This window comes from Chiloscyllium plagiosum, chromosome 38 (assembly GCF_004010195.1).
Source record: "Chiloscyllium plagiosum isolate BGI_BamShark_2017 chromosome 38, ASM401019v2, whole genome shotgun sequence".
Lineage (NCBI taxonomy): Eukaryota > Metazoa > Chordata > Chondrichthyes > Orectolobiformes > Hemiscylliidae > Chiloscyllium > Chiloscyllium plagiosum.
The window spans coordinates 1639897-1656948 of NC_057747.1; the positions used below are offsets into that span (position 1 = coordinate 1639897).

General features: G+C 42.1%; 1 protein-coding gene across 1 annotated transcript in view; it reads right to left on the bottom strand.

Annotated features, from left to right (window-relative positions):
• Nucleotides 1-17052, bottom strand: part of tm9sf3 (transmembrane 9 superfamily member 3) — a 153997-nt gene that overhangs the window by 22113 nt on the left and 114832 nt on the right. Inside the window, exon 11 of the mRNA XM_043678647.1 lies at nt 12195-12263. Coding sequence (XP_043534582.1) covers nt 12195-12263 — 69 coding nt within the window. The remainder of the gene's footprint in view (nt 1-12194; nt 12264-17052) is intronic.

Below are 17052 nucleotides of genomic sequence, written 5' to 3' on the forward strand. Positions count from 1 at the left end.
ATAGGTCAAGCCAGACAGAGAACAGCCAGGGAATTCCTAGAGTCATGGCATTCATCCACAAACTCCATCAACAAACACATCGACCTGGACCCAATATACCAACCACTACAGCGGACAGCTGAAACTGACAACCGGAAGCGGCAGGGACAGACCACTATAAACACTGGAGGAAACATCAAAGAAGCGCTTCGCAGGAGGCTCCCAAGCACTGAGGATGTCGCCTAGCCGTGGACGAAACGTTTGCAACAAAAACTTCCAGCTCGGCGAACAGAACCACAACAAAGTTTGTTTCTTTCATAAAGACAGAAGCAAAAAACTCATTTAGGGCTTCCCCTACCTCCTCAGACTCCACACACAAGTTCCCTATGCTATCCCTGATCGGCCCTACTCTTTCTTTGACCATTCTCTTATTCCTCACATAAGTGTGAAATGCCTTTGTGTTCTCCCTAATCCGTTCTCCCAAGCCTTTCTCATGCCCCCTCCTGGCTCTCCTCAGACCATTTTTGGGCTCCTTCCTAGTCTGCCTGTAATCCTCTAGAGCTGAGCTTGACCTTAGCTTCCTCCACCTTATGTAAGCAACCTTCTTCCTTTTGACAAGAAGCTCCATCGCCCTCGTCACCCAAGGTTCCTTTATCTTGCTCCTCCTTGCCTGTCTCAGAGGGACATATTTATTCATCACTCGTAACAACTATTCCTTAAACAGTCTCCACATGTCTATAGTGTCTTCACCATGGAAGAATTGCTCCCAGTCCATGCTTCCTAACTCATGTCTAATCGCATCATAGTTTACTCTCCCCCAATTAAATCTCCTCCCATTTTGCCTAAGCGTCCCCTTCTCCATAGCTATGTAGAATGTGAGGCAGTGTGGTCACTATCACCAAAATGCTCTCCCACCACAAGATCTGATACCTGCCCTGGCTTGTTTCTGAGCACCAAGTCTAGAATGGCCTCTCCCCTAGTCAGCCTGTCAACGTACTGAGCTAGGAAACCCTCCTGAACACACCTTACTAAAACAGCTCAATTCAAATCTTCTGCTCGAAGGAGGTTCCAATCAATATTGGGAAAGTTAAAGTCACCCATTACAACAACCCTACTACGTCCACACTTTTCCAAAATCTGCCGACCTATGCTTTCTTCCATCTCCCTGCTGCTATTGGGGGGCCTGTAGTAAACCACAAACGAGGTGACTGCTCCCTTGCTGTTCCTAATTTCCACCCATACTGACTCGGTAGGCAGATCTTCCTCAACAATGGAAGCTTCTGTACCTGTTATACCCTCTCTGATTCGTGCTGCTACACCCCCTCCTCTTTTCCCCCTTCCCTATTCTTCTTAAATGCTCTAAACCCTGGAACATCCAGCAACCATTCCTGCCCCATGTCTCTGTTATGGCCACATCATAGCACCAGGTACTTATCCATGCTCTAAGTTCATCACTTTTATTCCTGATACTCCTTGCATTAAAGCAAACACACTTGAACTGATCCCTTGGTTCCTTCCCAGTAAAATCCTTCCCACTAGCTGGCCTACTGCTTGCTATTGCCTGATCTGCATCAACTCTCACCTCTGGAATAAAGATCTACCATTAACTGGCACCACAAAACTACTGCAAAGTTGTAAAATACTCAATATGTGTTTTCTTTGGGGGAAATAGACCTGCCATCTTAATCTAGCCTAGCCTATAAGTGACTCCAGATCCCAAGCAACGAGGATGACCTAGAATTCTCGGAAATTGCCTAGCAAGCCATTTATTTGTATTACATGTTTATGAAAAAGTCTAAAATTGGACTGAGCACTGGACTACACAGGTGTGGACTTTACAAACTTACACCTAGCCCAATCAAATTTACATGTTCTTTGAGGTTCACAGGTTGGTTACAGTACCTGGTGTGGTTATTTGGCTTGTTGTATCTGTGCTGACTGAAGTAGAATTCACCTAGTGCCATTCCTGTGCATCTTCCCCATAGCTCTGCAAACACTTTCTTTGCAGATTATTATGCAGCTCCCTTTTAAAAGCTTCAATTGACCCATCTCCTCCACACTGCAAAGCAGTGCACTCCAGATTTTAACCATTCTAACCTCTGTGGAAAAAAAATGTTTTCTTTTTACCATTGCTCCTTTTGTCAACTTACCTTAAATTTGTGCAGCTTTCTCCTAATCTAAAATGTCCAGACCAGTCAATTTTGAATAATTTAATCAAATCTCTCTCAATTCTGCCTCCAAACAGAGCAACCTCAACTTATACAATATTTCTGCATAACTGAATCTCTGGAACCATTCCCACAAACCTTTTCCGCATTCTCTTGCTGTCTTTCCAACCTTCCTAAAGTATGGCATTCAAAACTGGATGCAACACTCTAGTTCAGGCTGATCCAGTTGCACAGGCTTAAAACAAAGAACTACAAATCTGAAACAAATGCAGAAATTGCTGGAGAAACTCAGGAGGTCTGGCAGGATCTGTGGATAAACAAAAAAAATTAAACATTCCAACTCTGGTGACCCTTCTTCAGAACCAGGTTGTGGTCACAGAGATTTAGGATGGCACAGTGCCTCTGTGGTTAGCACTGCTGCCTCTCAGTGCCACGGACCATAGCTAGATTCCAGCCTCGGGCAACTGTCTGTGTGGAGTTTGCATATCCGGCCCGTGTCTGCATGGATTTCCTCTGGGTGCTCCAGTTTCCTCCCACAGTCCACAAATGTGTGGGCTAGCAGGACTGGCCATGCTAAATTGCCTATAGTGTCAATGGATGCATAGGTTAATTAAGTTAGCCATGTGAAATGCAGCATTATGGGTATGGGGTTGGGAGGGGGTGATCTGCTTGCGATGTTCTTCAGATGGTTGGTGTGGACTCGATAGGCTGAATGGACTGCTTCCACACTATAGCGATTCTATTCTACTAGTAAAGCATCAGCTCAATAATCTACTTTCAGAATCATGCCTTTTAGATTAGATTACTTACAGTGTGGAAACAGGCCCTTCGGCCCAACAAGTCCACACCGCCCCGCCGAAGCGCAACCCACCCATATCCCTACATTTACCCCTTAGCTAACACTACGGGCAATTTAGCATGGCCAATTCACCTGACCTGCACATTTTTGGACTGTGGGAGGAAACCGGAGCACCAGGAGGAAACCCACGCAGACACAGGGAGAACGTGCAAACTCCACGTTTGAATTGAACCTGGGTCTCTGACGCTGTGAGGCAGCAGTACTAACCACTGTGCCACCGTGCCGCCCATAACATTTAGATAACATTGCAGATTTATCCAACATATTTGGGTATATCGCCTATCCTAAGAGAGATGACAGCAATCAGTCATGAATGTACATTAAGGAGGCAGTGGCCCCTCAGCATTTCCAGGAAGCCTCATGATATCAAGTCAACAATGAATGAGATTGATTGCCATCTATCATCCAATGCTCAGTTAATGAATCAGTACTACATGTGGAACACCAAGAGTAAGGACACAGACTGGGGACTGCAACGGTTAGCACCAGAATGGCTCCTGGCAGTCTAAAAGCATAGCTGCCAGACTGATCTTGTGACAGGTGGTGGGGAGAGTAAAGAGAGAGAAAAACTTAGTTAACCTCAACTTCATAAGTCTGTTACAGATGCATATGTCCATGATCATAATTGGTAGGAGTGGCATCTCAGAGTCTGTTTGGACATGTTCACCTTGACACAGAATGCCCTCTTCCATGTTGCATGACATCACCATTGTGCTAATTTGGTCATTTTAGAACGGATCTAATTGCACAAAACTGGACTCCAAGAATTGTTGTGGGCTACCAGCTGCAGAATTTTATTCATCGTAATCTTGAACTTAGCAGTTGGGATTATTCTCACTGTACCATCACTAGCAAGTCGAGAGATCAAACCCTGTTCAATGAGTGTAGAAAAGCAGTCCCAAACACCACCAGACATGTCTAAAAATGCGGTGCCACCATGGTGATGCCTCCACACAGCACATGTGTGTGCTAACAGCAGAAGCAGCACGCAGTAAACAGAATGAACTGATCCCACAAACATGTGAGATAATACTTTTGTTTAACAGAACTTTAAGGGCCAAAGACAGGCATTTAGAGTTGCGCCACATTCATCTCACCGAATGGCAGTACAGGTTCACGGGCCTTAATGGCCTCCTGAAGGATGAGACCCAAGCTCCAGAGTCCTGTCAAACCCATTTGTGGATGAGTGGACAATTAATCAACCAGAGGGTGCTGCTCCATGATCAATGATGATAGAGATGCACATGAATATAAAAGACAACTCTGAACTATTTCTAACCATTTTCAACCAGAAGCACAGAATAGATAATCCATTTCTGCCTTCTAAGATGCCAATCATCAGTCAATTTTATTCACTACAAATGAAATACACACAAATTCTTGCCCACCCATGTGTTAGAAATGATTCTATTGTTATGATCCTAGCTGACTTTTCTAGTTGAAAAGTCAGATGCCAGATTGAAATTTGCTTAACGGATCATATTTTTGTTCAAGTCTTCATTCACTGAAACATAAGCAGATTTTATTTGACGATTTATGTTATCATAACAATAATGACAATAAGAGTATTATACAAAATAAGCTAAGCTATCTCAATATAAAAGTTTGTTTGCTGTGTGTTTTAAGATCTCTCAAAACCTCATCTATTTCTCAACATGATCGCCTTACAGCATTTCAAATCCAGAGAATTTATCTGTCTATGTCAGAACTACTTGGCTACACACTTCATTACAGTCTTGGTCCAAACATGGAAAAGAATGTTCAGGTGAATGACTGCCCTCAACAAAAGAGCCTTTGGCCAAGCACGAGGAGCCAGAGTAAGGTTAAAGTCAATGGGATTAGTGGAAAATGCTCCACAGGATAGTGTGATGAAAGGCATGCGATTTGTGTATTTCTATTACCATTTTTAGAGTCTGCATTTCAAACTAGTGTTGGTTACTTTTGTGAAGTGTTAGACCATCCTTGCTGGAACAGTGATCCAATACAGCATGTGTCAGAGAGTAGGTGACTTCAACTCCCCAAGAGTGTTAATGAATGATTGTTGATACTGTCTGGTTTATGACAGAGGTAGTAAACACAATGTATTACCTTGATTTAGGTTTAGGATAGTCAAGGAACAATTTTAACTTAAAAACCCAAAGATTGAGAGCATTTACGGCAATTTTGGAGACACCTGACTGGGGCAGAAGCAAATGTGGTTTCTCTCCGAGAAAGTATAGAGCAGTTAATTGAAAGCTAAGTGACCTTGGTGCAACTGACAACTTGTGAAACTTCTAAATCAGACCGGGGTGTTTGGTTAGAAATTAATACAGAATGAAGAAACCAAGAAAGTCTAAGCTTTCCGTTTTATGAATATTCACATAAGCAGACTTTACATTTAACTGCTTCTTCCCAGTTGCCCCGTTACATCAAGCCTAAAGACTTGACATAGACATAATTTCTCTGGATTTGAAATGCTGTAAGGCGATCATGTTGGGAAATAGATGAGGTTTCGAGAGATCTTAAAACACACAACAAAACAAACTTTTATATTGAGATAGAAATGACTAACACGAGGGGTCACAGTTTTAAGCTGGTTGGAAGAAAGTATAGAGGGGATGTCAGAGGCGGGTTCTTTACACAGAGAGTTGAGAGAGCATGGAATGCGTTGCCAGCAGCAGTTGTGGAGGCAGGGTCATTGGGGACATTTAAGAGACTCCTCGACATACATAAGGTCACAGAAATTTGAGGGTGCATACATGAGGATCAGTGGTCAGCACAACATCGTGGGCTTAAGGGCCTGTTCTGTGCTGTACTGTTCTATGTTCTATATCTTGGCTTATTTTGTATAACACTCTTATTGTTATTATTGTTATGATAACATAAATCGTCAAATAAAATCTGCTTACGTTTCAGTGAATGAAGACTTGAACAAAAATATGATCCATTAAGCAAATTTCAATCTGGCATCTGACTTTTCCAGTAGAAAAGTCAGCTAGGATCATAACAATAGAATCATTTCTAACACATAGGAAGTTGTTGTGGCTGTTGGACATCAAGTACATTAGCCCCAGAATTCCTCTGTGATGTGTACTTGGTCCAATCATCTCCAGTTTCTACAGCAAATGACATTTTATCCTCAGTGGAAACATCCATTGATCACTGCAATGTTCAAGCCCATTTGTAATGCCTCATACCAAAGCTACCTGTGCTCCAATGCAGCAAGACTTAAACAGCATTGAGATAAGAAACATTTGCAGCTCACAAGTGCAAGACAATGGCCATCTCCAACAAAGCAGAGGTAAACCAACTCAGCATCAGCACTGCTAAATTCACCATCTTCCTAGGGAGCAGCATTGTCCAAAAAGTAAACTGTACCAGACCAGACCTATGAAGGCAACAGCTAGAATAGGTCAGAAGCTGGGTAATATGCGTCTAGTGACTCACCGATGCCTGTCCACCATCTACAGGACGAGTCAGAAGGCATAAGGTAGACAATAAATACTAACCTTGTCAGTATCCTCCTAGCCCACTGTATAAGTAAAACAAAATCTTGAGTCACATAGTTTAAAACAATGACAACACTGGATGAGTGAAAACTGCATGTTGAAACTGCTCCTCCCTCCTCTGGTTCAAATTGTTACAGAACAAAATGTCTAATTATCGATTTTCCACATTGACTGTTATGTTTCAACTGAAGTACAAGTGAAAATGCTGCATCCTGCTATTTCAATACAAGAGTCAAGTAACACTGGTTTTGTTACCCTACATCAGGTTATCCAAGCAAAAACTGTCTCAAGCACATTTTCAAACTTTCCGAAGTTTCAAAAATGCATATTGACAGAATGGTGCATCCAACAGTATTCCCAATAATGATCAGAGGAGATGGATCAACTTAGAAATCAAGAGCACAAGGTGCATTTCGAGCCACTGCATTAACTTGCAAGGAGAAAACACAATGAAAAATAGGACAGAAACAGAAGATTTGCCAACACATGCCCACACATCTGTCAGAACAGCTACTGATGTTCTAATTGGCCTCAGGAGGAAAGAAACTATTTCACTACGGTCTTATTGCTGCTTTTTATTCTGTGATTTTTGTGAAACGGGATTGGAGCTAGGTGTGATGCCTACAGAAGTTAAATAACTGGCTAACACCAAAAATGGGCACTTTGATGAGGAAACAGTAGTCACAGAGTCCTACAGCACTGGGACAGGCCCTTTGGGCCAAAAGGCCCAACTCTACTAACCCCATTTCCCTGCACATGGCCCATATCCTACTAAACCTTTCCTATCCATGTATTTGTCCAAATGCCTTTTAAATATTGTTAATGTACCTGCCTCAACCATTTCCACTGGCAGCCCATTCCATATACATACCACCCTCTGTGTAAACAAGTTGCCCCTCAGGTTCCCATTTATTCTTTACCCGCTAACCTTAAACTGATGCCCTCTAGTCCTCGATTCCCCAACCCTGGGAAAAAGACTGAGTGCATTCACCCTATCCACGCCTCTCATGATCTTATACACTTCTATGACATTCCCCTATGAGATCCCCCTCAGTCTCCTACGCTCGAAGGAAAAAAATTCTAGCTTGTCCAACCTCTCTCCCTATAACTCATGCCATTGAGTCCTGGCAACATCCTTGTAAATTTCTTCTGCACTCTTTCCAGTTTAATAACAACCTTCCTAAAATAAGGTGATCAAAATTGAACACAAAACTCCCAAGTACTGCCCCAAAGTCCTGCACAACTGCAACATAACTTCCCAACTTCTATACTCAGTACCCTGACTGATGAAGGCCAGTGTGCCAAAAGGCTTTGTCACTGCTCTACCTATCTGTGACTCGCCATGCCAACCAGATAGGCAAACCTAATCTAGTCCCATTTGCCAGCACCCAGCCCATATCCCTCCAAACCCTTCTTGTTCATATGCCCATCCAGAGACCTTTTAAATGTTGCAATTGTACCAGCCTCCACCACTTCCTCTGGCAGCTCATTCCATACATGCACCATCCTCTGTGTGAAAAAGTTGCCCTTTAGATCTCTTTTATATCTTTCCCCTCTCACTCTAAACCTGTGCCCTCTAGTTGTAGACTCCCCCACCCCAGGGAAAAGACTTTGTCTATTTACCCCATCCATGCCCCTCATGATTTTATAAATCTCTATTAGGTCACACCTCAGCCTCCGAAGCTCAGGGGAAAACAGCGCCAGCCTATTTAGCCCCTTCCTATAGCTCAAATCCTCCAACCCCTGCAACATCCTTGTAAATCTTTTCTGAACGCTTTCAAGTTTCACAACATCCTTCCGATTGAAAGGAGACCAAACTTGCACACAATATTCCAAAAGTGGCCCAACCAATGTCCTGTACAGCCACATGACCTCCCAACTCCAATACTCAATACTCTGACTAATAAACGAAAGCATACCAAATGCCTTCACTATCCTATCTACCTGCGACTCTGCTTTCAAGGAGCTACGATCCTGCATTCAGCAACACTCCTTAGGACCTTACCATTAAGTGTATAAGTCCTGCTCTGATTTGTTTTTCCAAAATGCAGCACCTTGCATTTATTTAAATTAAACTCCATCTGCCACCCCTCAGCCCATTGGCCCATCTGATCAAAATCCCATTGTACTCTGAGGTAACCTTCTTTGCTGTCCACTACACCTCCAATTTTGGTGTCATCTGCAAACTTACTAACTATGCCTCTTATGCTCACATCCAAATCATTTATATAAATAACAAAAAGTAGTGGACCCAGCATTGATCCTTGTGGTACTCCACCGGTCACAGGCCTCCAGACTGAAAAACAACCCTCCACCACCTCCCTCTGTCTTCTACTTTCGAGCCAGTTCTGTATCCAAATGGCTAGTTCTCCCTGTATTCCACGAGATCTAACCTTGCTAACCAGTCTCTCATGGGGAACCTTGTCCTCTAATAAATCTGTGAGGCAGGATCTCCCACTCACAAAGCCATGCGGACTACACCTAATGAAATCCTCTTGCTACCCTTCAGTCTTCAGAGACCTTAACTGTGGCTAACAATGTGTCAGGCAGGGCCTCTGCAATTTCTTCTCGAGCCTCTTGCATTGTTCTTGGATATATCGGGTCAGGACCCAGGAGATTTATCCACCTTCATACATTCTAATATGTTCAAACCTCCTTTACTGTGATATAAACTGTTCCCAAGATATTGCCACTAACTTCCCCAAGTTCCCAAGTCTTCATGGCTTTCGCCACAGTAGATAGAGGAGAAATATTTGTCAAGGACCATGACCACCTCCTGCAGTTTCACACATACATGTCCACTTTGGTCTAGTTATTCTTTTTCCTTTAATATACTTAAAGAATCTCTTTGGATTCACCCTAAATCTTCTCAGCCAAAGCTATCTCATGCTCCCTTCTCACCCTCCTGATTTTCTTCTTCAGTAAACTGCTGTATTCCCTACACACCTCCAGGAATTCCCTTGATTCCATCTGTCTGAACCTGAGCTACGCCTCATTTTGTCTGGTCATCCAGGGCTTCCTACTCCTGCCAAATTTGCCCTTCACGTTCAGTGGAACACACAGATCTTGAACTCTAGCTATCTCACTTTTAAAGACCTACCACTTGCCAGAGACCCGTTTGCCTGCAACAAACTACTCCAATCAAGCCCTGCAAGCTCCTGTCTAACTCATCAAAATTCACCTTGCCCCAATTTAGAACTTGAATCTATGGACCAGTTTTGTCCCGCTCCATAACTACTTTAAAATTAATAGAAGTATGGTCACTGGTCCCAAAGTGCTCCCCCACTGTCACCTCAGTCACTTGTCCTACCCTATTTCCCCAAGAGTTTTGCCTCTTCCCAAGTAGGGTCCTCTATATACTGCTTGAAGAAACTTTCCTGAACGCACTTAAATCCACCCCATCTAAGTCCTTAACACATTGGCAGTCCCAGTCTATGTTTGGAAAATTAATATCCTCAATGACCACTCTATTGCTCCTGAAGTCTCTCCAATGTCCCTTTGTATTTGTTCCTTTAATTCCCCATGACTACTTGGGGGCCTGACCATCCCCTTATTTCTTAGCTCCACCCACAAAATCTCACTGGATGATTCCTCAGTTATTTAATCTCTGACGACTGCTGTGACACTCCCCCCAATCAAAAATGAAACTCCCTCTCCCCTCTTCCTCCACTTCCTGCCTAAAGCACCTGTACCCTGGCACATTAAGCTGCCAGCCCTGTCCCTCCCTTAGCCATGTTTTAGTAATGGCTATAATATCACAGACCCACGCACCTGTCCACATCTTGACTTCATTGGCCTTACCTGTCAGCCCTCTTGTATTGAAATAGATGTAATTTAATCCAACAGGCATTCCTCCCTCCCTGTCGTGTTGCAGCCTGACCTCTCTCTCTTGAACTTGCGGTTTCTGATTACTGTATGTATCTCCTTCCAGCTTTGCACTTGTCTCCTTGCTATTGAGGATTCCACCCCCTTGCCAATCCAGTTTGAACCCTCCCTTGTAGCAGTAGCAAATCTACTAGTCAGGATATTGGTCCCTCTCCAGTTCAGGTGCAACCTGTCCCTCTTGAACAGGTCACCTCTACCCCAGAAAAGATCCCAACAAACTAAGAATCTGAATCCCTGCCCCCAGCACCAATTCTTCGGCCACGCATTCATCTGTCATATCCTTCTAGTCTTACCTTCACTAACTGGTGGAAAGAAAATTAAAATCCCCTACTGTGACAATCCTATTGCTCCTGCAAGTCTCCCCAATCTCCCTGCATATTTGTTTCTCTAATTCCCACTGACTAGTAGTCTCAGAACTAAATCCCAGGAAGAGTCAGCAACTTCAGGACAGAAAGCAAACCGAAAACAATTTATTAAAACTCTCTTTTCACAAAGCAAAATGTCTCCAATTGTATTTATTTCACATCCAGGCAGGATCTTGCTGTGCCCTTTCTTTGATCACTGAAGCACAAGTTCAGGCATAAGGTAGGGATAGTTTCGAGATGTAGGCACTCAATTTCATTAAAGGTAGAATGGGAATTACTACAGTTAAACTACATCAAGAACTAGATTTGGCTTGGACTTTTTGCCCCAAGGCTGAACCTTGATTGAACACAAGTTTAAACAGAAAGGATATAAAACAAGTTGTAATCTGACAACACATCTTCAAATAATGAAACAATATGTTGAGTTTACAATTTTACAAATGCTTCCATGTTAAATTTCCCTAATGCGTTGTGAATTAAAAATTTTAATTGTCTCAACAAAAGGTGGCTGAATGAAATTTCCACTTCAATGGTAACAAGTGAATTTAAATCTGGACAAAAAGTTATTTCTGGACAAGAACTTGGATCTGTAAATGCAGGTGGTTACTAGATTGTTAAAACTGTCAGTGTAGGTATGACAATCCTATGTGACAATGAATTAAGTGAAATGTACAGATTGCAGTGCAATATTGCCTTCTAGTATATTTGCTGGAAGGTTTGTTTTCAGACATTTCAGTCACCACTTCGACTGGGATAACACATCCGTCCTAGCACAAGCCAAACAGATGCAGACGAGAATTTCTAGAAGCATGGCATTCCAAGCCGAACTCTATTGACAAACACATTGACTTGGATCTCACTTACCAACCCCTGAGAAAAAGAACTGGAAATGACTTCACGGGAAATGACATCACCAACCTAAGGAAACCTAAACACATAAATAGAAAGTGGGCCATGCCACCTGTGCTTTATCCAAAGGCTCACTGATTATGTTACTTAGTATGGTGATAAAAACGTCTGAAAACAAACCTTCCAGATCAGCAAGCAAACCTACATCCAGAACCTCAACCTGAGCTACAAACTTTCTCAAAATTCGCTATTTGCAACAATATATGAAGTCCCAATAAAACTCTAAGAATTTCTAGCATCTGCCATATTTATTTTATTGTAGCCAACAAAATGGATTTTTCTTCTAAAAATTTTGATCCAAGCAACTATTCAAAGTTAGTTAACATTCATTTAGTATTATAAATTTAGCATTTCAAAAATGTCAACTGTCTCCATTTTTCATCCTGACGCCATTTTAACCATTGATGCCAATATTTCATATGAATATAACATTCAATATATCATGCAGCATCAATGTAAGTTATGAATTCAGCATTGAAGTGACAACACAATGTGCGAGCACTGAAGGACCATGAGTATTCCAAAGTATAAAGAAACTTACATTTCAATAAAAATGGATCCAAAAGGCAGGATTCCACCCAGGCAAACAATAACAGCTGGCTCCATGAACCTATAATACAAGACAAAAATTAGTAATAGTCAATTTAATGTATGATGTCAGAAGTGCAATTGGTATAAGAGTCACAGAATCCTATAGCATGGAGACAGGCCCTTCAGTCCGAATTGGTCCATGCTGACCAAAACTGTCACCCCATTTCCCCCTACTTCACTTATATCTTTCTAAACCTTTCCTAACCATTTATTTGTCCATGCATTTGTTGTTCTGGTATTTTCCAGAAGAAATTCCTACTATGGAGAAACTCTCTCTTTTGGCTGTGTTCCAGATACTTTGGCACAAGGTTAGAATGTTCACAACTTCTACACATTTTTACCAACAGAGGAAGGACTCTTTTTCACGCCAATGAAGAAAACTGAATTTTCTCTTGACCCTCATGAGAGCACTGAAGTAAAGCTGAATAAACATAGTATTCTACAATTCATTCATCATTAAGTCAAGTCTATTAAAAAGGTTAAATTACAAGTTTAAGTACCCTGTTAAACGCTCGTGAGGACTATAAGCAAAATTAAATTTATGAAATCAATTTATGTGACAGCTGCAATTATATTATCATATCTTCTACAGAATGGAGCTGATGAATAAGTCAGGCTGAAACATTGGTGGTGAGGATGGGGGTGGGTTGGTGGTAGAGAAGAATCAATCAGATCGGAAATGGTTAAAGTTCCTAAAACAAGAGGCCTGCGGCCATTTATTTTTCACTCCCTTTTTGGAGCCGGCTAAATCTCGCATTTTCTCTGCTTGAGATAATTTCTCAGTCACGCAGCAATTCATCTTTCTCAAAATCCGTTCATATAAAATAATCCTAAATTGTTAACATCGAACTATGTTGTGACAGTTCATATTCAGAACTCTTGGCTTCTTTCTTCTAGTTTTCTACCTCTCTTATTTTAAAGGGTATGCTACTTCAGTTTCTGAACAAGCAAGACAGGGGTCATAAGTTCAAGTCATGGCAAATTGTGAATCTGAATTTGATAAATTGCCTCTCAACATCCTCTGAAGTGGCCTGACAAGTCAGTAGTAAAACCACAATAAACAATAAATGCAGCCCTGACCACATCACAAGGATGTAGTACAATTATTCAACTTTATATGGGTGTAAATTCAAACAATAACTAACCCTTCCTAAAAACAGAAGGACTAGTATTTAATAAATATCTTTCACAACTTCAGGACATTCCAACCCGCTTCAACTTACCAAGTATTTTGGCTCATATTTTCTGCTAGTCAGAAAGTCATAATGCCAATGTTGATCAGACATGAGCATGGGAACCCTGTGAAGACCCTCGAAATGCCCAGGAAATTGAATTTTCTGCTGGGCAATTGCTCTACACCTGGAATCATTAGAAAATCTCAGTTCAAATTGGAGTTGTTGGATGTTGTCAATATAATTAAGGAAAATAGTTACTCAGGAAAAGTTAGACTACTAAATACCCAAGTAACTATTAAACTGGCACCTTATCTCTCACATCCTCAACTACACCAGCTCCAATTCCCTTAGGGCCCCCAGACCCTGATCAAACATCCTACACCACAACTGCCAGACCCAAATCTTCCGCCAGATCTGACATCTACCCTTTCCATCCACTGCTCTGGGCCAGAATTCTCCCACCCACTCAACCTGGCCTAAACGTACATTGCCACCTTACACCCTACCCTTATCCCATCTGACATCCTGGTAACCTGGCATCCTGTTCCATCACCAGTTGGCACCATATCCCATTACCAATCTGGCAAACTATTCTTCCAATGCCCTAACATCACACTTAGTTTATGCACTTTACTTCAGCTGTCAAAGCTGGTGCTAGGATCTTTAAATTTCAAAATAGGGCACCTGAAAGCTGTGAAAAGAGGGTACAGTTTGCCTTTGACAATTCTGCATTACAAAGAAACGGTCAGAATGGAAATATGGCTCTGCACCAAGGCAAATCTGTTTAGAAATGTAGAGCTCCTGTCTTAGATTTTAAAAAAAGGGCAGAATGGCAATCTGCATGAGACAGTGTCTACTTCAATTTATTTCTCTACAGTAAATTCCCACAAACAGCACTTTTTAAACAACCAAATAATCTGCTACAGAAATACACCATAGCAAAATGATCACAATTTCAAAACTTGCATTTGTGAACTTCAAAAAGGCATTGGGCAAGGTGGTGAAATGGGCATACAAGTGGCAGACGAAATGAAATGCAAAGTATGAAGTGATTTGGTAGGGAGAACAAAGAGAGGCAACTGAAAGTTACAATTCCAAAAGGGGGTGCAGCAGATGTATATGTAGCAGGTGAAGGCAGTTTCAATCAGGTATTTAAGGGGAATTGGATTATCTGAGAAGGATATCAAAGGAAGAGAAGAATGTAGAGGGAAGAAGTGACAGGGAAATGGTGCTTTTTTTTCCCCCTCAGTTGGAGAACGTCTGTAGACATGAAGGGTCAAATGGCCTCCTTCCGTACTTTAACAGTTCTGTGATTCTGGAAACCATGCTTTTTGATGGATAAATATCACCTGGAACATAGGTCTTAATAGTGCTATTAAACTTTTTACATCCATATGATACAATGACTGATACTCTATTTAGTATTTCATTTGTAAGGTGTTACAGACAGTTAATGCACTTCCTTTAATACGCCAATGGAAGTGTCAGTCTATTTTACTTGCTCAAGTCTTTGGGGTGGGATCTTTGGTTGACACGTTCCAGGTACACATGTTGACGGTCCAACTGTGTATTCCTTTTTTTAAATACATAATATAACTTATGCTAAGCAATGAAGTGTGACTCATGTCTACACAGCCCCAACAGGAAAAAGTCAATGAAATTTGCACAACTGATCATTTTCAAAGAAGAAAATTACAGCACAGGAACAGGCTCTTCGGCCCTCCAAGCCTGCGCCAATCCATATCCTCTATCTAAACCAACAGCCTATTTTCTAAGAATCTGTATCCCTTTGCGCCTGCCCATCCATGTATCTGTCTAGATACATCTTAAATGATGCTATCGTTCCTGCCCCGACCACCTCCACTGGAAACGCACTCCAGGCACCTACCACCCTCTGTGTGAAGAACTTTCCATGTATATCTCTCCTAAACTCTTCCCCTCATCACCCCTTGTAATTGAATCCTCTGCTGTAGGAAAACGTTTCTTGCTATCCATCCTGTCTACACCTCTCACCATTTTGTAGCCCTCAATCAGGTCCCCCCTCAACCCCCATCTTTCCAATGAAAATAATCCTAATCTATTCAACCTCTCCTCATAGTTCAGCACCCTCCATACCAAGCAACATGCTGGTGAACCTCCTCTGCACCCTCTCCAAAGCATCCACATCCTTTTGGTAATGTGGTGACCAGAACGGTACATGGCATTCCAAATGTGGCTGAACCAAAGTCCTGTACAACTGTAACATTACCAGCCGACTCTTGTACTCAAAACCCTGTGCGATGAAGGAAAGCATGTTATATGCCTTCTTGACCACCTCTACTGACCTGTGTTGCCACCTTCAGGGAACAACGAACCTGAACACCCAGGTCTCTCTGTACCTCAATTTTCCACAGGACTTTTCAATTTACTGTACAGTTTGCTCTTGAATTGCATCTTCCAAACTGCATCACCTCGCATCTGTCCGGATTAAACTCTATCTGCCATTTCTCTGCCCAACTCTATACTCTGATGTATTCTCTGACAGTTCCCTTCATTATCTGCTACTCCACCAATCATAGTGTCACCTGCAAACTTGCTAACAAGGTAACCTACACCTTCCTCCAGATCATTTCTGTATATCACAAACAACAGTGGTCCCAGCACGGATCCCTGTGGGACACCACTGATCACAGGTCTCCATTTTGAGACGCTCCCTTCCACTACTACTCTCCGTCTCCTTTTGCCCAGCCAGTTCACTATCCATCTAGCCAGAACACCATGGATCCCATGCGACTTTATCTTCTCCATCAACCTTCCATGGGGAATCTTATCAAATGTCTTAACGAAGTACATGTATATGGCATCTACATCCTTTCCCTCATCAGTCAAAGAATTCGATTAGGTTTGTAAAACATGACCTTCCCTGCACAAAATCATGCTGCCTCTCACTGATAAGCCCATTTTCTTCCAAATGGGTATATACCCTATTCCTCAATATCTTCGCCAACAATATCTACCACTGATGTCAGGCTCACAGGTCTGTAATTACCTGGATTATCTCTTCTACTTTTTTTAAACAAGGTGACAACATTAGCAATTCTCCAGTCCTCTGGGACCTCCCCGTGCTGCAAACATGACTTTCTACTCTTAGACACGTAATATTGCAACACAAATTAGTGTTGCTAGCTTCGTGCACAATCAATCATAGAACATGGAACAATATAGCATAGGAACAGACCCTCTTGCCCACCATGTCTGATGCCATTCCAAATTAATCCTGCCTGCACACTGTTCATGTGTGTTTAGTCTCGCACTCTAAGTGCCACTTTCATTGTCTTTGCTTCTACTACCTCCCCTAGCAATGTGTTCCAGCCATCTACCACCCTCTGTATAAAAAAAAACTTGACTTGCACATCTCCTTTAAATTTTCCCCATCTTATCTTAAGCCTATGTCCACACTATTTGGTATTTCTACCTTAGGAAGAAACTCCGACTATCAATGACACTCGATTTTGTCTACTTCTATCAGGCCACCCCCTCAGCCTCTAGCAAAAAAACCCCAAGTTTGTCAATTTCTCCTTACAGCTAATATTCTCCAATCCAGGCAAAATCCTGGTAAATCTGTTCTGCATCCTCTCCAAAGCCTCTACATTC